Source organism: Miniopterus schreibersii, assembly GCF_964146895.1.
Source record: "Miniopterus schreibersii genome assembly, chromosome: 17".
NCBI classification, from domain to species: domain Eukaryota; kingdom Metazoa; phylum Chordata; class Mammalia; order Chiroptera; family Miniopteridae; genus Miniopterus; species Miniopterus schreibersii.
Genome location: NC_138117.1, coordinates 30077501 through 30102197, shown reverse-complemented (window position 1 = coordinate 30102197; position 24697 = coordinate 30077501). Strand labels below are relative to the sequence as shown.

Below are 24697 nucleotides of genomic sequence, written 5' to 3'. Positions count from 1 at the left end.
CAGATCAGGGATGGGGTGGGGCTGAAGTTAGGGCAGCTCCCATGTTCATTCGGACCCACGGACTTGCCGGCCATGTACTACTTTTACTGATGTGTGGGTCAGTCTCCCATTGCTTAAAAGGCAAATGTTTGCAACTGCACCAGCCTAGTTGTATCTTGGGAAGGAAACAAACAACCCTTTCCTGACTCAGCCATCTCCCCTCTCCCCACCTCCCCTCTCCCCACCTCCAAACTCGACATCCACCTGCCCAAATACTGTAAGGCTCCATCCGATCACTGTCTTCTTCCTGTTCCGTCCAGTTAACCAACTCTCTTCCACTTGCCAAAGGTCTTACTACATTGTAGCTCTGCATGTCTATTCTCCAGGATGCTTGTTCTTAAACTTACAGGGTCTGAGATTCTTATAAGAGGTGTGGACACTCCTCAGATGGGAAATGCACACTTCTTTGTACACTCGGGAGATTCACCCTCCACACCTTCCTAAAGCTCACCTGGGGATGCCCTAGGTGTCCACGGACCACAGATTGATAATGTCAGCCTTTGAAGAAGTTAGAAGTAAAGAACAATGATTGAGAGCCCAGCCTCTAGGCAGAAAGGTCTGGGTTCGCATCCCAGCCCCTCAACTATCTGCAGGACCCTGGGTGAGAAACCTGACTTCACTATGGCCCATTTCCTAATCTGTACAATTGCCATGATAACTGCAGGTACTTCACTGGGCTGTCATGAGGACTGAACAATACAGTAGACACTGAATAGTTATTACGTAGTGATTCAAAATGCAAGAGCTTTTTATATGGCATACTAGTTGCTCCTGTCTATCTCTCATCATTCCTACTCAAGGACCATGTGTTAATTCAGTTTGCACATCCCCGGGTATCTGAAAAAGTGGCCTTAAAGTATACTACTGAGGCAAAGCTCTTTTAAAAACTTAAGACTTTGGCCGGGTATTTCACTTGGTTAGAGCATCTTCCCAATACGTCAAGGTTGTGGGTTCGATTCCCAGTCAGGGCCCAGATAAGAACCAACCAACAACGGCATAAATAAGTGGAACAACAAATAGATGTTTCTCTCTCTCTCACTCTCTTTCTCTCTCCCTTCTTCTTCTCTCTCTAAAATCAATAAAAAAATTTAAGAATTTTTGCCACAGCACATTATATATACCAAGACTGCAGAATCAAAGAGTTTGCTTCAGAGCTGAAAACTCTGCAGTCATCATCTCTTTGTTCCTGTGGTCACAAAGCATTCCACTGGCCACCGCTAGACGAGTTCTCTCTCTTTAAAAATAATACAGATGGACTTATTTGGGGGATGGTTTTCATACTGCCTGTCTGCCAAGGAGGAGAGTCCTCAAGGTCTCCTTTGTCCTCACAATTCTAAGATGAATTAGTTTTTCCAGAATCTTCTAACTCAATTATTCCTGAGGTAAATTACTTTTTATTAGCAAATAGAAAAACAAACACACACCAAGTCCTCCTCTGTCACTTTGAAATTTGTTTCTCAGTTACATGGAAGGATTTCTAGTTCTTTCTGACATGCAATACAAAAGGCACATGCTTCACGTCCCTTTATTATTTCATGGACTTCAGTAAATTCTGCCCCTATCCTTCCTTCGAGATTTATTAATACCAGCTTTTAGTCATCTGCAGAGCCATCCATGCTGGCTGCAAGCATTCTTGTTACCCTGGTCTGGAGCTTTTCAATCTGTTATATGTCTTTTGGGGTGAAAGGTTCACGTCTATAATATTTCTGTTTTGTTCATGCTGATGCAATAGAATTTTATAACATACAACAAAGAACTGGAATCTTAGCAACAGCATATGTAAAAGCACGTCGGGAGAAAAGGGCAATTCGAGGCCCACTGTCAGACAGAGTCAAGGGGCCCCGTCCTCAAGTCATCTACCCCATGGGAGCACTTTTCCAATTAATTGGAATAATATGTCACCTACATTGAACAACAGAAATCATCTTTGCTCTCTAAAGCCGTGAAAATTAGATATTTCGTACAAAGAGTAAGTAAAAGGAAGTATTATTAATTAAAGGTTGGCCAGAATCATCTCAAGTCACAACTCCCCACTTCCTAGAATCTCCTCACTCGCTACCAAACAAAACCAAAATATTATGAGAGCAGGACCATTGTTTAAGCCTTAATTCCATCCATTTACTCACTGGATCTACTTAAGTTCTTACAAAGAACTAAGCTTCAAAGCCCAAGGTACACATCGTATTTCTCCTCTTACCACCTTGACTTTGCTATCATCAAATCTAGAGGATGGGGGATGTGATAAAGGGCAGCAAACACTTCCAAAACTTCTTTGCAGTTATCTTTTTATTGTGCTTGTATTTGTTGTATGAAACTTTTCAAGTAAAAACAAATGGTTTCTCTAATCAAACCCTCCAAGAACCACTCGCAAAAGCAATTTCAGGAAAGGAGGTAGGTGACCCAATGGTTTAGCATTAAACTCTCTCTGACCTTGAAATACTACCTTGGGCCACGAGGTCATGCTCACCGTCGCGGCATTATTTGGAGGCTAGATCTCTCAAATAAAACTTACATTTTTCTAAAACCTACGAACATGGTGGGAAATCATCTAATCATCAAAACCAGAACCACTTATTTCAAATAATTAATAGAACTAGCTGTGAATATGACTATTTAAAGAGTCAACACAAGAAGACTTGGGTGAGTCAGGGTAATCACTTCCACAGCGACGGGGGGCCTCTCTCAGACTGTGTTCATTGTCACCTATCACCGGTTTCAAACCTGTGACTTTGAGAGGAACTCATTTTGATGGCCTAATAGGTCAGGAGCAAAATTCAATGCAAATTATTTTTTTTAAACCATGATAAAGGCAGATACTGCCACCACTTGCCTTGAAAGAGTGCTCTTCCTTTCATCTCTTGATTAACATGGGTCTGACTGTCCAATTCCTGGATTAACTCTACCTTTTACCAGTGATTTCCTGCCTCTTGGTCATTTTCATATCCCCCAGAGGGGAAAGAGAGAAAATTAAACTCAAATCTCTGGAATTTGCTCTAATGAAAGGAAAAAGGAGAGATTGGAAACCACTAGCTAAAATGAGGTTTGGGGATTTTCATATTTGCCCGGGTTCCAGTTAGCCTAGACTATCAAGGTCCTACTTTATATGAAGTCACTCATCCTTCACCCCCACAAGACGATTTAACCATGACCGTGGTGGGAAAGCTATTACACAAACCAGGACTTTCCATAAAGTTTCTTACACAAATTATATTCAAGAAGATAAATTAATAGAAATTTTGAGACACAGATATTTGAAATGCAAAATTTTCGGGAGGAAAAACCACTTAGAGAGAGCACTCACATCTGTTCTCACTTCCAAACTGTTCTTATACTGTGGTCAAGAAAAAATGCCGTCGAATTTATTAATAGGTTTCTGCTCATTGACAGCTTTTACTGATAAAAGGACCCCAGCCCAACTCCCTAAAGGGTTAATGCTTGTGGGTGAGCTGAATTCATGAGCATAATCCTAAACAAGTGAGGTGAAGTTCTATCAGGTCTATTTCAGCATATCAGGGATTACTGCTGCTGTCTAATCCTGCTGAGCCTCGGGGAGGAACATTCTATTGTATTTGAAATCCTGGCCAGGAGAGAACAGAAGGTTAAATGGGTGCCTTGCTCTGTAATCAAATATCACAGGCACTACTTATCTATTCAATGAACAACTGACTTAGAAAATCAATTAGGAACCAAAGAGATTCTTAGGAATTTTTACTCAGAAAAGAGGCAAGATTTTTTTTTAAGAGTTCATTTGATATGTTTCATAGTAAACTCCTACAAATTCTGGAGCTTCCAAAGTTGCTTATCTGGTTTCTAAAATATGTCTCGCCCCATACCCTAGACTAGAGCTTCTGTACCATTTACTTGCGAATCCAGGGGCATTTCAGGAATGATGATACCATACTCCAGCATAGCTGAGTCATTTACCAAAAGAAAGGAAAAGTCACTAAAAATCAACCCACACAAAACACTGTTAAATCTGAGTAAAAGTTGGAAATAATAGTGCAAATACAGGGTGGAGCAAAAGTAGGTTTACAGTTGTTCATATGGAAAATAAAACAATACATAACAAGAATAAACTGTATTCCCATACTCACAACTGTAGACCTACTTTTTCCCCACCCTGTACGGATTGTTGTGTTGATTGAGATGAATTAAATCATTTACCTCTTCCGAAATGCATTCTTTCAACAGTGCAGCATTGTGAAATATGAGCATGGGGGGGAGGCAGCCACAGCCCCTGGGCCGCTTTGTTCCCAGCAGGAAGAGGCTCCTTTGGGTGTTGTGAAGGTTAACACCCTGTCTCACCACCCCCATCCTCTACCTGTCACTCTGAGTAGATGTCACAGTTCGTGCACACAGACAAACAGGCTGACCTGGCGAGTCCACCTGACCTTGGACAGGCCTGAGATCAAATCTGGTTATTAATATCGGGGAGAGTCAAAATGTCATTTTGCAGACACTGGAGGGCTGAGCTAGAAATTATGCAGAAGGCACTCCCTGTCGATAAGCAGCCTCATGACGCCGAGGGTTAAAATGTTTGTCTGGTCCTGAGCAGGAGTTAAGACAGTTCTTTTTCTGCTCTGTGAATGCTATTGAGAGAAATTTGCTCAGGGCATTTATATGCCCAGTTTATCTGTCCTTACACTTCCAATTATTTTGGGACTCTTTGCTTTATATGAGTTCTTATAAGGTAATCCATTTGTGGGCTAAACCAGATATAATTGGAAAAATATTGCCCTTTCATAGTCATGGAAGATACTTACAAATGGGAAGAAATATTGTAGTTCAATGTGCATATAATTTTAAGCCTGGGTTCTCATCCTCTATAATTGTTATTTCCCATAACTTTCTCTCAGAATATATCCATAATCTAGGCTAAAAGAGGGAAGTAAGAAAAATCATTTAAATGCCTACGTGGATACAAAATGCGCTACAGTAATAAATGCATTCCTCTCTCAGGCCACTGCTAAAATTAAAGGGGGCATGTGCTCTGATATCCCTTCCATAACTTACACAACTATTTCCATATCTTCCGGTTGTAGTTGTGTATCGACTTTAACGATTTGGCCAAAATCTCAGCCACAAATGTACGTTGCAGAAAAGCAGCAAAATCTTGCATTTTCTTTGAAAACAAGGGTAGCCTCTTTTGATTTTTGTCGCCTGCCAGTCACCAAACCATTTCCCTTCGAGAGTGAGTGTATCTGGCTTTCTGTATCGTAAGGATATACGTTTTGCATCATGAACTAGTCATTCAAGCTCTCGGTGAAAGGCCATTCTAAGGTTTCCAGCCACTGACAGTAGAATCGTGTCACCATAAACGGTCCCTATCCTTCCCCTCGTGGTGTTTTATATCAGGGGCTTCCTCAAGCAACGCAAACCTGTTAATGCTTTAATTTGTGGCACTGCTCACTGGTACTAACAGATTATGACTATGAAATATCCTTGCGCTCATACAGGAGGATGACCTGTCGGTCACAGCAGAGCAAAATGCTTTAGGTCACACCAACATACAATACTGTACGGTCTCTTTTGCTTAAGCACAAACCCCAAAAGGTTTATAGAACACCTGTGTGTGCTCACTAAGCCTATCCCTGTCCCAGAGGCCCAGGGCCCACCCCAGGAGGTCAGGAAACTTCTGTCCTGCACGCAGCTATGTGTGTCAGCTGTACTCAGCATCTCATCAAGCCAATCAAATTATCAGCAAACCCTTGAAATAACTGGCTTGATTTTTTAAACCAAAATACCCAGTTATTTTTTTAGTCTGACTCTTTTGGACTATGGGGAGAGGGATTGTTTTGTTTGGGTCTCTCATTGAACACAGGTTGTAATGTCCATGGGACTCATACAGTCTGGTATTGGCATTTTATAGTGAATCCACATTTTAAAATGTAACTCTTGGGGTCAGTACAGAATTGATTGATTATTTCAAGTTGGTCTATAAAAAAGGTACTTCTATATGAAGTAGACAATGATCCAGTTTTTCACTGGCAACTGGTTAAAATAAAATTAACTTTTCCAGAATAAGGTTTTAAGACAGGGTGGATTCTGTTGCTCATGAATTTGGGCACCATATTTATTTACTCTTTTTAGCTTTGGTTGTCATTGTGGCTGCCAATGAATCTGTAATGCATGTTATAATTTGGGAGAAGAGTACGGGAGAGCATTAAAGTAAAATTGTCCAATTATAGACCATACAATACACAGTTCTCTTTCATAAATAGTATCAAGAGATATACATGTCTATATCCACACACACACACACACACACACACACGCATTTATCCATATTGATGGAGGTGGAGAGAGAGAGAAAATATGCTATTATGAAGTAAAATTCCAAAAACAAACCTCAGACTCTGCTGTCCTAGAATAGCAAGAAAATGAAAAATTGCAGAATCATTACAGTGAGCTACAAATGAGCATACAACCCATCGGGCATGTGGAAGGAGTTCTCCAGAGACCTATAAGATTCCTGTTCGGAAAATAGACTATGTGTCTGCTGCCTGGGGACATCTGTGTACTAGGATAGTAGATTTCTGCAACTAGGATGAGGCAAAGCATGCTTCCAAAAACTGACCAAAAAAGATATCCCTAAAAAATTCAATCCAGGGGCCTTAGATTTATTTTTTAACCAACTTCTGGAATCAAAAAGTGGGTTCTTGGTCTGACAGGTCACTGAAGGGCAGGCCCTTCAATAGAAGAACAGCTGTTTTGTACATAAGGTGTTTTTTATAAAGGTTTTACATTTTTCCTACTAAAATGAGATTTTTTTTTTGTATATCAAAACACGTCAGACTCTCGTCCTTGGAGGCAAAACTATGAGTAAGACAGCGGACTACGCCTTCTGTGACCTCCATGGACAAGGTGTGCAACATCGGCTGACCCAAGCAAAATCTCAGTGTGTGAAAGAAAGGGACTCACAGACGATGACAGAAGACAGTTTCTCTCCCTGGACATGGGAGGAGGAGCAGACCTAATGGAGCCAAGCTTAGTAAAACCCCCACACTCACTGTCTTCTCATGGAGTCTTTAGATCTACAGAGACCTTCAAAATCTTCTAGTCCAGTCATCATCAACCTGGCTGATTGTCAGGATGGTTCTCTTTACATGTAAAGATTCCCGAATGCACCCCCCCAAGAGACTGTACCCTTGGAATCAGTATGTTCTAAAACTTCCAGCACGGAGCCTAGTGGTCAGCTTCTCTCCTCTAGCCTTCCACACTATCTTCTGCATAAATCTCTGAACTGGACTGGACATGCAGCCATTTCTAGAATGTCTTTTTCCATAACCACTTCATGACTCCAAAAAGTTTGAAAGTGCTTGCATTCCGATAAAATCTCAGTAGCAAACGCCTTTCTCCTTGACAGCCACTATCTAGAGAAGCCATTGCAGCCCAGCCCCCTGCAACTTTTCTCAATACCTCCACATAGGTTTTCATTCAAATTCTTCACTTTTTTCCCAGATGAGAGGAAGACTCTGATTTATACAAATACCTCTGTACTAAAGACACACTACATGCTCCAGATTTTTTTTAAACTGCTTACATTATTTTCTACAATAGCAAATAACTAGTTGCTTGCCTAATATGTGATTATGTGTTTAATGCTTGTCTCTTCCACTAAAACTATAGGCTCCGCCAGGGCAAGGCCAGTGTCTGACTTATCTGCTGCCATATCCTTATGCCCCTGCACAGGGTCTGGCAGAGTGAGCTCTCAATAAATGAATAAGTGAACTGATTAGTCAGTAAGTAAATAAAGCACAGGAGATTAAGAGATGTAGTTCAGTTATTTCTCTCTATATGATTATTACCCTGCTTCCTGTTTACAAGAAAAGAACATAAACATACATTTGAAAATTAAACAAAATGAACGGAAAACCAGCAATCTGATATATGTGTAGCTACATCAGCAATTTAAGAGGAGATACTTGGTAAGGCTCAGAATAAATTCAGCCCTGAGAACCACGGGAGTGATTACGTTTAGACCACATCTCAAAGTTGGTTAAATTAATGCTCATTTTCTAATCATAACGTAACTCAGAACCCATTTCATAGATGAAAAAATTGTGGTATCAGCCTAAAGGCAAAAATCAAATGAATGCCAGGCACAGAAGCTTTAAACGTTCCCCTTCCAGCTGGGAGCGCCACCTACTACTACTCATTTGCACAGTCACACTTGGCAGACTTGAGAACTGGAATTTAAACGTGTAATACACAGTCCCTTTTCTGCGGGCAAACTTCTGAGAAAGAACGGGTATCGAAGTTAAAGCACATAAAAGGATACACAAATAGGTATTTTCTAGGAGCGGCCTTTATCTCTTTTCAACTTGATGAGTACAGCTACGTTGCTCTTCAAAGCAAATTTCAATTGGGGAGATAAACTTAAGAAGGGCTTTTCAGCCACGACAAGTCCTAGATATAATAGTGTAACCAAGTGCACTTACAGAAATTAAAAGGAGAGTGTCTTTCCAATAACAAGAAAAGCAGAAGTTATCTCCATGTACGAAAAGCAATGCCCACCAAGCAGATGTGCTAAGGCTCCAGTAATATTTTCCAAACACTATAAGAAAAGCTTCGGAATACTTTTTTCAAAGTTATTTTTGTACCTTAATTAAGATCTACTCAACTCAGTGGAGCGTTTTCTTTTTCCCCATTTATTAATAGATTAAGTGAGGATAGAAATGTTTGCCAAAAACCACATTAGGAGTCACAAAGTCCATTGGACACTTTAAGACAGAAAGTGCCGAACCCTTCTTTTAAACTTTTCTTGAGTTAGACAGATAGAGGGAGATAGGCAGGCATAGCTTTCTCTGCCTTTCTCTGAGACATCACCCCACAACTTTCCCCCAACACTGCGCTCCCAACATATTAATAATGGGGGGTATCAAATGTGAAACCCACCTTGTCAATGCCTGTTAGGCTCTTCAGTGTTCAAAGACTTAAGTGCTGAATTAGGCGGTCAGTCTTTGAGTTTCACTGTGTCTCAGACTCAAGCAGCTCCAGAGGCTTTTTCAGCATGAGATAATAGGGGAGCTTACCATGTTTTCTTGCATAATTTCCCCTTGAAATATTTTCATAGCAAAACAGAAAGAAGAAATTATGCAATGTTATGTTCTAACAGTAGGAACGCTGGAAGCCCAACCCTTGACCTCACCCTACCCATGTCCACAGGCTTTGTGAAGATGGGTAAGTCTCTAGAAATGAAAAACTCCAAGGAACAGTTCTAATTGTCTGAATTAAGAAGGACGATGCCTGAAATAGCTGTGTGTAACACAGTAAGACTGTTTTACCAGTGATTAATGTGATCAGAAAGTAGAAATAAGCATATTTACATTTCATACCTACAAAAAGAAAAAAAAAAATTCTTCTGGTTAGCCAAAAAAGCACCAAGTAATATTTCAGTTTATTCATACCATTACCATTATGAAAATGTGAAAATCATGTTTGCAAACATCACTCAGGTGGGGACAGGCGGGGGGGGGGGGGGCAAAAGATAGCGAAGACTCAGATTACGCCGTGCAACACCTTCATAGGTGCAAAAACGGTAACCGCACTCTTTATCAGAGTTTTTCGAGGAAAGAATCTAATTTTTCCCCCAAATACCACAGGAAATCTAAGTATTAACTTTCTAGGCGTCACCAAGGAGTAAATATTGCTAAGTATTAACTTTCTAGGTGTCACCAAAGAGTAAATATTGCTAAAAAATGTTATGTAAAATACGAAAAATGTCCTTTTGCAAACTTCTGGAATTCAAAAAAGCTGTTAACAGGAACAATTCACAACAGAAAATAAAGCACGTATTAAAAATATCACAGCCAGGCAGGGCGTGGCTCAGCAGTTGAGCATCGACTTAGGATCCAGGAGATTGTGGTTCGATTCCCGGTCAGGGCACATGCCTGGGTTGCGGGCTCGGTCCCCAGCAGGGGGTGTGCAGGAGGCAGCCGATCAGTGACTCTCATCATTGATGTTTCTATCTCTCCCTTCCTCTCTCTGAAATCAATAAAGATATGTTAAAAATATATATATTACATATTTTCTCCTAAAAACTGGTGAGCTTCCTGAGAACGGTTGCCTCATAGCCCCTTTGTGTCTGCCCTACCCGCCACTGGGGTCCAGCACAGTGCATTTTCAACGAGGAAGACAAATAAGCATTTGTGTATTAATAGGACATGACCTGTTTTCATAAATGCAAGGTCTAAAATATACCAATTTTTCATTCCTACAAATACAGAGAATTCAGTTCATAGTTATTCTTCAAAAAACACAGCATGAACCAAATAAATGGTTTACATTCTGACATTAAAAAAAAAAACTAAAGCCTACACACGGTAATCGGTGGTTTCTCCAATTTACTATCCCTCACTCCCCCTTCCAAAGTCCTTAAATCTCACTCCATCTCATCACCCTTCCTTCTTCTCTCTCTGGGGTATGTGTGTTGCTCAGAGGTCAACTAGGACAGTTACACTCTTATTTCCACCCCTTCTGCCACAAACGAGACCTTCCTTGCCAGGTGTCCCTTCCCAAAGCAGTATCTTCACAGTGACACTGTCTCTTTTAAGACCATGGGTGCTGGAACCAGTCCATCTGAGTTCCAATCCCGACTCATTTGCCATTGTTCCCAGCATTGTGACCATGAATTAATTAAATAAGCTTTCATTGCCTTAGTTTCCCCATCTTCAAAATGGGCATGATAATAGTACCTACCTAATAGGGCTGTTCTTAGAATTAAATTTGACTGTATTTAAAGAATTTAGGAGATTATCTGCCATCTGGTAACTGCTCAATAAATGTTAGTCCTATTAATGTTTTCACTGAACTTGTAGCCAGAGTGAAGCGGAGATAAAGAGCAATGAGAAGGTGATAAAAATATGTAATATTCTTTCAAGGAAAACGAAGAAGGAACTGACCAGGGAGAAAATAAGAACTGACCGGCAGTATGAGCATCCAGTTAATATTAGTGATTGCCAGTCCAGGAGTTCCACGCCTAGGAATTCCATACCCAAAAGAAATGAAAATATGTCCACATAAAACCCTGTGCACAATGTTCACATCTCCATTATTTATAACAGTCAAAAAGTGGAAACAATGCAAATGCCCATCAGCTGATGAGGATAAGTAAAATGTAGTTTATTCACACAATGCAAATTCTGTAATAAAAAGGTATGAAGAACCGATACATGTGACAATTATGGGTGAATCTTGAAAACATTACGCTAAGCGAAACAAGCCAGTCACCAGCGACCGCATAACGTATGATTCCATTTACATGAAGTGTCCAGAACAGGCAAACCTATAGGGGCAGAAACAGTTCACGGTTACCTGGGTTGGGATTAGGAAGGTGGGGGGTTGGGCTTGATGGTACAGGAGATTTTTTGGAGTGTTGAAAATGTTCTAAAATTGATTGCTGATGGTTGCATAATACTGTGAATATTTTTTTTTAAAAACATTTAATTGTACACTTAATAAAATGAGTGGCCTGCATGCTATATGAATTATAGCTGAATGAGGCTGTTGCAAATAAAAAAGCAGCAGCAGCTAGACAGAAGGCAATGGCCTCAGCATTCATTGCACTATCCACATAGTAGACTTAGTAGCATATAACTTTAGGTCCTCTCCTATTTCCAGCTGCATTCTTGAAACATTTAGTGCCATTGCTCTATATAATTTCAGGCTTCATTGTGGACATTGGTTTCATACTCCATCATTTTCCCACCATGGACATCTGACAGTTGATCACTTGAAGAAACTTGTTCTGGTTACCTAAATTCCCTGAATTTCAAGGATCCTTCTGAGTGTAAGCATCTTGTGGTATCTGTTGTGACTTTAAGAGGAAGCTAGTAGAGTAACTAATTCGGCAGATATTAATTTGAGGAAAACTTTGCTATTAAGAATAGTTTTAGAAAGACTTAGTACTCAAGCATTTGTAAAAAAAAAAAACAAAAAAACAAAACCTGCTGCAATGGTAGGACCAGGACCTGCCTTTTGTAAGGGGTAAAAATGCTTACCATGCTGCCACAATTAGTGAGGCCATTTGCTTTTTGGAGAACCTGTCAGTTTTACCAAATGATATCCTGTTCCCTGAACCTTTGATTAGTCATGTGTACATTCAGAACTGATTCCTGTGCTTGTTGACGAGTCTTGCACAACATCATCAAAGGTTTATTATCTCTAGGGACTGAGAACACTTACAGTGTACAGGAAGAGATTTCTGTGATCTACTTTAAAACAAAATGAGTGGCATTAATGATTAACTCATAATCTTCATCAATTTTTTAAAATAAGTCTTTACATACTGTATTCTCTCTCTGTTTCACACACACACACAATTTGCTCCAGGGTTTGAGCAAAGTAAGTATAAGCAGGTCTCCCTGGAAGAGGGCCGAAGACATCACTGGAATACTGGCATTTTGCTTTTGTAATCGCCTAACACATGGGACCTGAGTGGATCTACATTTTTCTGCACCCATTGGCAAAGAATTAAATTGTTCACCTTTTGGAAAAGTGTTAGCAAACATAAAGAGAAAAAAAAGAACATCAATTTCAATGTACTTCTGTATCAATGGTTTTCCAATGAGTTAGCAAGTTTTACAAGAAGGAATAAAAAGACCTAGTACATGATACAGGGACTTAAGAGTAAATGTTATACCTGAGAGTTTCTTTTGAATTATACTATCTAAATAAATGTTGAAAAAATTAAACAATTAGAAAGACAGTTTTGCATTTATGACTTAAAGATTCTAATTCTATCCCTGCTATGAATAATCTAAAAACTAAATAATTCTTCATAAAGCCTATCTTAATTCTCTTAAAGAATTAAGACAGCCAAAGACTATATTTCCCTGGGAAACAAAAGTTATTTATGAATTCCTCTTGGACTTATTTTTAAAGAATTTGGTTATGAGACTAGGGAGTATCTTCTCAGGGAGACTCATCATGGAAAAATCCAAGTGTGTTTTTTTAATTACTTAATCTGCTAATAAAAATTACAATAATCAAAAAACAAAACAAACCCACAATAAACCAGAACTTGCTTTTAGCCAAATTATTTCTCAAAAGACACTGTGGATGGGGCCTCTGTAGAAAAGTCGTGAGAGTTTTAATAGCAAATAAGAGAGAGTTTGCTCCTTCCAAAGTATTGTGCAATACCAATTTACCCAATAAAATAACTTCTGAAAATACATCCTGGTGTTCCCAGAATTCCCATTTTGGCATGTTAATCCTGTTTCAGAGAATGATACTATTTGGTACAAAACTTGGGGATCATTTGTGGCCTCCCCTTCCCTGGTCAGGTCCGATGTCACCTACTCTGTCCTTCAGTGCTAAGTGCTGACTATATGTGGAGTTTAAGGAAAAGACCCTGTAAACCGACTCTCTCTTTTAGAGGTTATGGCAATTAGACTTGCTACCTGATTTCCCACAATTGAACAATGAATGATTTTAGGCCCTCGGGACATATGCTTGTCTTGTTCTCAGGCCTGCCAAACGAATAGTTAGAAAGATTTAAAGTCTTTGAAAGACACTGCACAGTATAATTACCACAATGTTCTTGCGTGCTTTACACACGCCGGCTATGGCTTGGGAGCTTCTCTACTGAGAACAGTCCTGTTGTTTCAAAAGTCAGACCATTCTTACTTTCTAGTAAAAAACAAAAAACATTTCAGTCTTGAATACGGCCAACTGCAGCAATGGCAATGATGGGCAGTTTTTTTGCAGGATCGGGTAGCCAGGCTCCAGAAGGCAAGACTTCCCCAAGCATCTCAAAGTTAAGTGGCTGTAAATAGTTCTAACAAGATCTGGGGCCCTCCACTGGAAACATAAGCAAGATGTCGAGGAGAAGAGAGAGGCAGACAGTGCATTGGAAAGATATGGTGGCAGGGACATTCCTGGAACCTCGCACCTAAATGGACCCAAGGCAGGAGTGAAAGATAAAAGTAAACAGAATAATAGTAATTCAAAGCAAAATTGCTTTGTAAATTTCCCTAGTGAGTGGCAGGTGACTAGGACTTCCTCTAGTCATTATAAGGATGCCAGGAAAAGGGACAAGAGACTGGGATCCTGAGCAGAGAGCAGGCCGAGCTTCGGCTGTGCGTGTGCTAAGTTAAATGCTTAGGGAGGCACATCCCCGAGCTTAGGTCGGTGGGGTGCTGTTCGTCCCTTGTTGCTGAAGCACCTGGCGGCCTGGATGAATGAATGCAGCTTCCACAGGTGCTTCACTTGGAAGCACCAAGGGCTCGGGCACCAGAAGTGATAAATATCTTATTAGTCCTTTCAATTTAATAAACCAAACACCCCCAAATGCCAGTATAAGGAAATTTCTTTCAAGTGAAAGAATTCTGTTGTGACAGGAAATATTCAGGTGGCGATTTTAAGGAGCAGTTTCTCCTCCTAGCTTGTAGATGGCCCCACAAGTCTAAGTTCATCATTCCAGTGGATGGGCATGTACTCAAACCCGTCTGGCCAGCCCTTAGGTTACGTGGCATCTGCGGCATCTTTAAGAGAATCTGTTAACTTGAAGGAATAAAAGTGGACTCCAGAAGGATTAAGCCTTAGACAAAACGTCTGCCACTGAGCCTCCCAGCCTGCCTTTCTCTCATCACTGACGTTTTTCTCTCTCTCTCCCTTCATCTCTCTGAAATCAATAAAAACATATTTTTAAAAGAAAGTTTAGCTCATTACAACTGTCACTATAGGGTCTCTCTTCAAAAAGTAAAGCTATTTTGAAAAGTGATAAATGGGTAAGTCCATTACCAATATGGCATCACTGTTGACAGACAGTCTGGCATCAGAAGAAGGGATATTTTGGGTAAGGTTCTTGCCAATATCTCATAAACCATATATAGACAGTCAATAGCCAAGTCTAGCTATCAGTGAGGCTCTTCTTTACACAGGGCACATAATCATAGCCTTAAAAAATCAATATTTTAAAAGCTTTCTTCCCAAACCAGTGTTAAGCAATACAGTCGAACCTATCAATAGCTCATTTCTTTTTCCCTCAGCCCTGCATTCCACTAATTTTATCAGCAGAAATTCAGGCGCAAAGAATTCTTCAACCCTAACCTTCCTCTACACCACTCCTTAAAAATTGCTTTATGGAAAAATATAACCTTAACATTTATTCCTTAAGCAACAAAAAGAGAGAAATGTATATTCTATGTTAGCTAATATTTCTAATAAAAGAAAGGTTTTAGGAAAATATGAATCAATATTTATTGAGTGTATGATCACAACTTGTATTTTACCTACAAGGCTGCAAAAGTAGGTTTCCTTAAAATACGAAAACTAAAACATTAGTAAAAGATTACAAAACCAAGTAAAATAAAATGTCACCACACACAATTTTTATTATCTGGGATAATACCAGAACAGCTTGCTATAAAAACTGTTCTTTAAAGCAGAACTCTCACTGACAGTATTGTAAACTTAATTTACAAAAGACTCTCCAAGCATCAAACTAAATGAGCCTCCTAGTTCTACAAGGGGGTTGACTGAAGTTAAAATCTGCCATGTTTTGCATCCTCGACTGAGTGGTTCCCTTCTTTGTTTTCTAGGCAGTGCATCGGTAGCATCAGTCATCCTCATGCATGAAAAACGACATACATGTTCCAACTAGTAGAAAAGTGCTATGCTGGCCTCACATTCCCACCACACCACCTGCCTGACACTGATCAATAAAGTCTTGCCTGGCAAGAGGGCAGTAAGCGTAAGCTGAGATACGCAAGTGACCATGCTCTACATCTACTGGTGACCCAAGAGAGCGGCCACACTCAGTCCTGTGACAGACCAACCACTGGTGACAAAGCCTAGAAGCTTTTGATGGCTAGCGTGTGGATTCAACCTCTGATTTTATTAACATCCCTGCCACAGTGGAAGACCCGAGTGAGTTAGCAAGCATCGCCTTAGAGGAGATGGCTTAGCTCCTACCCTAAGTAATGGGACAGAGCCCCCGTACACGGCGACATTTTAAAACCTGGCACATAGTAAGTGCTCAGGAAACGTTTCTGTACTTATGAGAAGTAAAACGTGGGCGAGCATTCGAGAACTCTGCAAGCAGAACCCTGCCTCTGGGCCACAGCACACTCCAAGCAGGCTCCAGAATCTGAGGACGTTTCCTCAGGGGCGAGAGGGGGCTGGGCCTCCGGTGGTGCTCGTCTTTTGAATAAATCATATCATCGTAAGCCTTCATGCAATACACTGATAATTTGGGGAAAAGTGCCGTCTAAGGCTTGAATTATCTGAATAATGAACAAATCTCCACGTCTAATTGAACTCAGCCCGAGCACAGGCTCAGACTCGCAGCGAACCCGGGAAGCATTTCCAGTAGAAGCGGGCAGGCCAGATGTTCTGGAAGCAGAACGCGGTCATTATGCACATGCCAGCTCCTCCTCCCTCCACCCCAGGCCAAGACCCTTTCAGCAGCGCGAGGCCTGGCTAACATATGACTCTGGCTGCGTCCCGCATGGCATCCCCGACCCGCTCGAGCGCTGCAGCAGCTTTCAACAAGCTCCACCGACGGGGCCGGGGAAACTGACGCCGAAGAAGCACGCGGGGAGGGCACGTGCAGTGTGAGAGGGCACCTTGGTCTGCATGACCTAAGGGACCTCGGGGTGGGCGACCCACAGGCCATTTGCTGCCTTTGGTTACGCCAGACCTGCGCCTCACAGGCCATCGAACAAGCACCAGTTAGAGTCCGTGAGATAAATCGTGAAGTCCCAGGTGGTGTGGTCTTCGAGGGGAGGGACTGGCGGTGCCAATTTTGACTGTGTGTCTGGGGTGGGGGCGGGACAAGGTGGGGGGAAGTGTGAGTGTGAGCATGCGTGTGTTTCTGTCTGCCTGCGTGTGTTCGGAAGAAGAGAAATGCAGGAAGCTCTTAAGGTGGAGCACGGTCCTCCCCGGTCCCCATCCTGACAATCACTGCCCCCGATATAATCACTGAACCCCGCACCCCTGCTGACTCCTCAGAGGAAGAGGCTCCTTTAAACAACGTGCATCCTGGGCACGGCCTGAACGTCATTTACACCTTTGGATGCACTACTTGGCTTTTATCAAAAGGCTTCTTTTCTCTTAATTAAAGAAATGCCCATTTTCTTGGGGGAATTAGATGTATAATCTTGCCACAGGGAGTACTTCCAGGGAGAGAAGGTCTAGGTGGGATAAAGTGGTAAGAATATCAGAAAAGCAGAGCAGAGCATGTGAGCCTGACACGCAGGGAGACAGGAGCGCTCTGGGTAAGGAAAGACACGTGGAAAATAAAAGAGGGGGCTTCCAGTGACGCACTTCTCCCTCTTTAGATTTTTGTCTGTCTTTGTTAACCATTTCACACACTGAATATCATTTTCTCTATCCTAACATAGATGTAAAGAGTTGCTAACGCCTGGTCTAAAGTAATCCTTCTAGGAATTGCTATCTATCATCTCTCTATCCATCCATCCTTTCTATCTCTCTGTATCATCTATCTATGCATCCTTCTTTCTATCTATCGATCGATCTATTTCTCTATCTCTCTATCATATATTTGGATACACAGATTTGGGGTGACTTTTTTTCCTAGTGAAATACAGAGAGGGATTGGGCTCACCCTGCAGTACTTCCCTCGCCCTGAGAACGCAGTGAGAAGTCCCTGTTTGTACCGGAGTCACCGTGTCCGAACACGTGGCCTTGCCTCAGCAAATGTCAGGCTTAAAAACAGAAGGAGACGTAGTAGATCGGGCTGGCCAATGACACTGCGACCTGAGAACACGGGTGATTTATTAGTTGCTATTAGCTAACCAGCTCCTCTGTATTCGATCTGTGTACTCATTTGTCCTGAGTATTATGTAAGCACGTATTGTTCGGCAGCGGAAACCGTTTCCTCAACCTCTGCCTTGGCTTTCTACAGGAGGGTGCAATAAAATAACTCAGATTGTGATTACTTTTTAAAATAAATCTTGCAACTGGAATTGAATTTCACACTGCATTTCAACCTTGAAAGGAACATGAATCTGAAACTAATACAAAAAGTGCACAATTTTCCATATTCAGGTTAACGTTTAGCAACAGAAAAGAATAACTTTTGTTTATCTCTGAAAACAGCTTTCTTCATCTAAACAAATGACTGGAGTAAGATTGAGAAAAACCTGTTTTGGTTTCTTAGATACACACACATATTCCAATTTCCTCCAGCACAATGACTTTTATGCAAATGTGTCCCACACAATCTCCTGACCTTTCACCATCACACTGGGACAATGACAGTTCCATAATTGCAGTGGTACATATCTGGTGTATTTGATTTTAAATTGCAAAGTTGGACTCAGGCCTATTGAGACGAAAGTCCTTGTGATTCTTTGTTAATTCCAAACCGATCCTACTAGTAAAAAAAAAGCAAAAACCACAAAACAAACGTAAGGGAGGCTAATTATTCCATTTTTTATTTCCTTGCCACATACTTTTGCCGACGTGGTTCCTTGCAGTCTCTTCTGTGACCCTCCCCCACACCTGGATTTTAGTTCTTAACCCGGATTCTTTCATCCGTAACGTGGGTAATGAGAAAACTCCAAAAATGTTCCTTGGGGGAATGTTACAGTGAAAGTTACCTAGGACCCAGGCCCACGTGTGTGTCTCTGCTCACCATGGAGACAAGGGATTCATCGACTGCTCTCAGCCAGTGTGAAACCCAAATATGCAAACAGCATCATGGAATTCAGAGAGACTACCCTGCTCCACTTCTCCCAGATGCAAGAAGGAAAGAAGCGAGGCCAATTCAGCTTTTGACTTTGAACCAGCAAGGCTGTGAGCACCCTGCTTAGAAAGACACATCCTATCCCAAGAGCAGGGGCAGTGCAGGTGTGGGGAGTCCCACAGAGGATGGGGGGGGGCCCGATCAGCTGGCCGGGGCTGTCTGGGCCATTCTGGGCCAAGAATCAGCGGAACTGTAAATTGGAAATATCGCCCAAGTCTTATTTGTTCCTTCTCACCTTGAATGTGTATTGCTAAGTGGTTTTTCATTATATATTTTTTCCTAGACTCTTTCAAAAAAGTTTGGGATCATATAAGGAGCAGGCCAAATTGCAAGGCATTTTAAAGGGGCTTCCTGAAAACATTTTCCAGTTTATCCATTAGTTCATTATTAATCCTACAAATGTGTATTGAAGACTCGTTATGGATCAACTGACAGAATTTGTAGAGGATGCAAAGGCATGGAATTAGACGAATATAATAAAATCTAATAATGTGGTTAGCTGAGAAACACTGTTTTTGCATTAGATGGACATGGCTATACAGCAGCCCATTTTACCTTGCAACACTGATTGCAGCTCTCTGCATTTAGTGCTAACCTCACTTTAAATACACTTTCACACACTAAGAGCAGATTAAGGGCAAGCTGCCGTTTCATTTTATTGTTTTAATTTCCCAGACCAATTTTGCTTCATCATGAAAATTTCCGGGGGGAAATCAAAATAGCACTTCAGAGAATTTTGCTTAAAGAAATAAGTAAGATTTTCTTAAGAAAACTTCTTTTGAAAAAAATTCTCAGGAAAATAATGTTGCCCAAAAAATGAATACGGTGTTGCTTGTTTCTGCAGCCATCCTTAGCAATAGACATAAAGGTATTCTTTTTTTTTTTTTTTGAGTCCATATGGAAAGATCATCAACACATTCTGCCTCCGAGTTCTTTGCCAAAATACCATAACCCACAAGCTTTCTACCTTAAACATAAAAGGAAAGGTGTTGTTCTGGTCAAATAAAGAAATAATTTTTACTAGCATACGTCTAATGTTAAAGCTGCCTAAATCCTGCCAAATACATTAACACAACATCTGTAAAACAGATTTTCATTAAATTGATCAGTTTAAAGTTAAGCAGCTAGGCAGATGATGCTTTTAAGCTCACCCTTAACCTTTAACCTTTAACCCCCTAGAATTGGAATGAGGACCCAGGCTTCTTTTAGGTAATGCAGCAAGAGGTAGTCTATTCAAACTGAGCTGACATATGACCACGTTTAAAGTGTTGTGAATCAATACATTGTCAATAACAAGAAAAGCTGGATTCTCACAGCTCTGCATTTGTCTTATAGCTGCTACTTGTCACTTTCCTGTAAAGTCTGAATAATTCCCGATGCAAAATGATGTAAATTAAGCTCTTAATGAAAATAAATTTTATATAGGAGATTATTGTCTAGTCATTAACTCAGAAACTATTTTAAGTCTAATTTTAATACTTTAGCCAATTACAAACCATCATTTTTTCCAGGCCCCGGCCAATTTGTTAGCTTCTCATTTAAAAGCAATTAATGTTACTTATGAAGCAATTTTATTTTGCTCACACAAGCCAACCAAGCTTGCTAAAATCCTCATTACCGCACTTGAAAATCCTCTCTCTATATATGACTCACACTGTCTTTGTAACTCAGTTTAGAAATGGCATCCTCAACACATTGCTACTCTGGAGGACTTTTACAGTTACTACTAGAAATAAAGAAAGCTCCTTGAGGGGTAATGCAAAATACTATAATTCAATGGCCAGTTGCAATAGCTCAAATATTTCTCTATTCAATCTTCTTTTAACTAAAGATACCCAGTTGCAATAGCTCAAATATTTCTCTATTCAATCTTCTTTTAACTAAAGATAAGTTTGTTCAAAGTGTGTTTGCTGACCATTTTTAGACATTACACTACTAGGGAATCTGGGGTATTTAAGAGATAAGCAAATAAAGAAGAATTGGTGGGAAAATTTTTATATGACATAACATTTTTAAAGTAAGAGGACATATGTACCCTTTGGTTCTGGGATCTAAGGTTCTCTCTGCTTTAAACCCTCTTTATAAACAAGGCTTTATCTCATTGGGTTGTTATCCACTCACAGACGATATCCAACTCTCCCTTCAAAGGAACTTCCAGACTAACTCTGGCACCCAGCAAATTGCTCTGCAGACAGTGAGGGCCGTCAATCCACACTCATGGAATGAATGGATAAACTTAATACACACACAGACACACGTCTAAATAATCACCAAACAATTAGATTAAATAACCTTTCCTGAGAAAATAAACAGTAACACTCTACCTTTCTGAAGCTTCCCACATGAGATCAGTAAAACAGAAAAATCTGTACATTTATATCTTCTTTTCACAACATGTTAATATAAAGTGTCAGAGGAGCTGTGTGAATAAAACCTAGTTCATGAATATTCTATCCAGCTCTCAGGGTTGAGATCTATTATTTATACAAACTTAATGTTTGTTTGTTTTTCTCCTAGGTGTTCTAAAAGTTTTCATAGGTCAGGTACCAACAGAAAAAAAAAAGTTGACAATTGAACGGTTGTCAACTGTTGCTGTAAAACCTATGAATTATAATACAATTAATTCGTTAGATTATATTTTCAATACCATCAACTTAGAAGCTTTCCATCTTACACCAAAGCCTGAACTCCCCTCAAACTGTGTAACCCAAATCTAATGTTTTCATTATTGATCCTCGGCGCGCAGAAATCACAGGAACAACATTACAAATTCTCCCGCCACGTCTTTAGAATTTTACACTCTGTACATCAATCTAGAATTTGAACTTCCAGAAATAACCTCAACAAACAGTGCGTGGCCAACCCAAATAAATAATTCCTGCACGTGCTCCAGACAACCACAATCTGCTCTTCCTGTCCTGTGTTTATAGTGTGAAGCAGTATTAGAAAAGCCATAGGTGTTACAATCTCTGGTCGGCTCCTCATAGTATAGTTATCACTGATTTCTAGTATAAATCAATAGATAACACTTGCAAAATGGATTTTATAATCATATTTAGAGCTTGTTACAATGACGAATGGTTTGCAATATTTTCTGAATTTTAATGTCCTCTAGACAAAAGAAGTTCTCAGTAAGTTACCAAGTTATTCATCAAAGAAATGAATCTGTTCTATGTGAACATGAACCAAGACAATCAAGCCAAACCAGTCAACCAACTGCCAAAAATAAATTAACCAGTCATCAGGGTTTAGAAAAAGTCAAGACAAGTTGTGCAAGGGACGGTGTTCATCACGTACACATATCCGTTCCATGGGCATCCTTTCCTCCCAGTGAAGATAAAAGTACATCTGCCATTGAACGAACATTTTTACTCCCGCCACACCCATTGGGGGTATAAAAACATTACTAGCTGGGAAAAGTCATGCAAAATAATAACAGAGCTAAGACTTTCAACTGATGCTAAGGGAGAGATAGTATGTTCACTCGATACTACTAGGAACTTAAAAAAAAAGCAAAAACGCACACATTGAGTTACCGGGTGTGTCACCAAACAAAAGATGATATATTAGGAGGTAGCACAACTTTTGCCCTCTGCTCCCTGTGAACACTCACCCTTAGCCATGAGTGGTATACTATGCTTTTTTTTCCCAAATCAATCAATAAAAAGAGGTCTAAAAGTATTGTTTTATACATGAAAATACTCAGAAAAGTTATTTTATTTGGGGGAAACCAGAAGCAATCAATGCCACTGAGATAGATGTAAAAGGGACATAGGGCCAGTCTTTCAGATAAATTCTCCAGTTCCCTGGATTTCAACGTAACACGTAGTGACGTTCAGCAGACACTGTGCACCTGACCCTTCTATGTTTTCTTTCAGAACTTGCAGATTTGTGCTCCAAGCTCTGAAACAGTACATTCCCTTCCCGCATCTGTGCCAAGGGAGCGGGGATGGCACTCTTACCTTGTAGAGCTTCAGGGCCGCCTCGTGCCTGTGGTTGGTCGTGTGCAAGCGTAACTTATCCACGCTGTTGGTGTAGTAGTCACAGGCGTTACACTTCAGGTGGACGGGGTTGCCGATGGCGATGCACTTGAGCCTCCACTCGTTGCTTTTGCCCCCTTCTTTAATGTGGGCCACCAGCTGGTACTTCTGCATGTGCTTGTCAGTCTTGCAGTGGAGCTGGAAGTTGGCTTTGAGCTGAGTGTTGTAGTTACAGAGCTTGCACTGGTAGATATCTCCAATTACAGCCCTCCACTCCTCTTCAGGGAGCGAGCGCTCGCTGCTCACGTGCACGCTCAGGGCCTCCAGGCTGTCAGAGGTGAATTTGTTGCACACAGCACACTGGAATAGCTTCAGTGCTGGGTCACTGATATAAGGTGACAGCTCTCCTGCAGTAAGGAGGGACAGGTCATCACCCATTAGCTGACCACTGGCAAGCCGGATTTCAGGCGGCAGCTCATTATTGACTACAGGAAGAAAAAAAATTAAAAGGAAAAAATAGATGCTAGAAAACACAGCACACACAAAGGAATCAGCAAACTAAAGTCTTGACCAGGAACGCGCTTTCTCTAGAGCTTAAACCGTAAAAAGCTGTAATAGGATTGAATTGGGATCAATTACAATCATCCCTTTCAACTTCTAAATGCCCTCATCAGATTGCTTTAATTACTCCTACTGGGCATGATGTCATTCTGAAATTTGTATTTTCGAGGGCAAGAGAGGTGATCGATACCATAACAAACAGCCACGTGCTCGCTTGCGATTTAAGGGCCTAGATAAACTTGCGTAAGCACTAATTGCTATTTCGCAATTCGTCTTAAAGCTTGATGAGATCTGGCTAATGCTGTAGGCGTGCCTGTAATCTCTGGCCAAATGCCTGCGATAAGGTAACGGCATTAGGTGCCCTTAGATTAATTATCTTCAATCACAGACGTGAAAATAGTTTTTACAAATATTTCACTACAAAAATAATGGTCTCCCCTTTGGAAGCTCAAGTTTGATATTTTAGGGAATAACTGCCAAAATCGAAGCTATAAACCTCGCAAGGTATATAGCTAATGACTGCAGGCAAAACGCACAAGCGCGTTTGTTAATGAAGCCGCTGAATGAAGACAAAGTTTGCTAGGTCTTCCCAGGCTGCCCTGACTCCCTGACTGGCTTCCCCCGTGGAGTTAATTCAGGTTTGAAGTGAAGCCCAAGTGGTCTGATTATCAGCTTAAAGAGAAAGTCCCTTCCAGTAAGCTGTCCCCAATACTGTCTGCACTCACCACTCCATCTGGGTGCGTCAGGCCAAGTCAGACTGTGATGAGAGCTAACAGGAGTGTAGAAAAGCGGTTAACTACTAACCGAGTCCCGGGGCCAAGGCAGCCGCGGTGGCGGGGTCCAGCTGGAAGGGGCTGATCATCAGCTGGGGGTCGGCGGGGTTCTCCAGCTTCATGCCGGTCAGGCCTATGTTCTGGGCCAGGTAGTACTGGTAGAGCTCCGCCTCGGCCGGGGCCAGGCCCAGGTGCAGGTTGTGCTGGATCTGCTTCATGTTCTGCTGCAACAGCATCATGTTATGCATGTGCTTTTCGCTGGTCATATGAATCCGGAGGTTCCTCGCGACGTTGGTTTCGTAGTCACACACCTCACAGCGCCAGGTGGGTTTCTGCTTGGGTTTGGAAGGAGAGGGTGTCCCGCAGCCGCCCAGGCTGGGGTTCGGGGCGGGGGCCGAGTGGCCGAACACCTGCTCGCCGCTGCCGTTCTGGAGATTCTGGACGTTGTTCAGGTGCTTGTCGGACTGCATATGGATGCTGAGGTTGCCTTTGGTAGTGGTCGAGTAGTTACAAACCTCGCAGCGGAAGGGTTTATAGCCACACGTGTAGCTCTCGCCCCGGGCGAGCCTGGGGTGAGGCTGTCCAGTCTTGCAATAAACGCAGGAGCCGCCAGGCTCGGGGTGCTTCTC

The 24697-nt window shown here is 41.3% G+C and overlaps 1 protein-coding gene across 5 annotated transcripts in view; it reads right to left on the bottom strand.

Moving 5' to 3' along the window:
* ZFHX4 (zinc finger homeobox 4) overlaps positions 1-24697 on the bottom strand; it is a 173829-nt gene that overhangs the window by 124418 nt on the left and 24714 nt on the right. For 4 of the 5 annotated variants that reach the window (XM_081116653.1, XM_081116655.1, XM_081116654.1 and 1 more), the window contains 2 exons: positions 24100-24697; positions 22717-23219 (listed from right to left, as the gene is read on the bottom strand). The exon at positions 24100-24697 is cut by the window's right edge and continues 2038 nt beyond it. In XM_081116653.1, the coding sequence (XP_080972779.1) occupies positions 22717-23219; positions 24100-24697 (1101 nt within the window). The remainder of the gene's footprint in view (positions 1-22716; positions 23220-24099) is intronic. The other variant, XM_081116657.1, reaches the window with a different exon arrangement.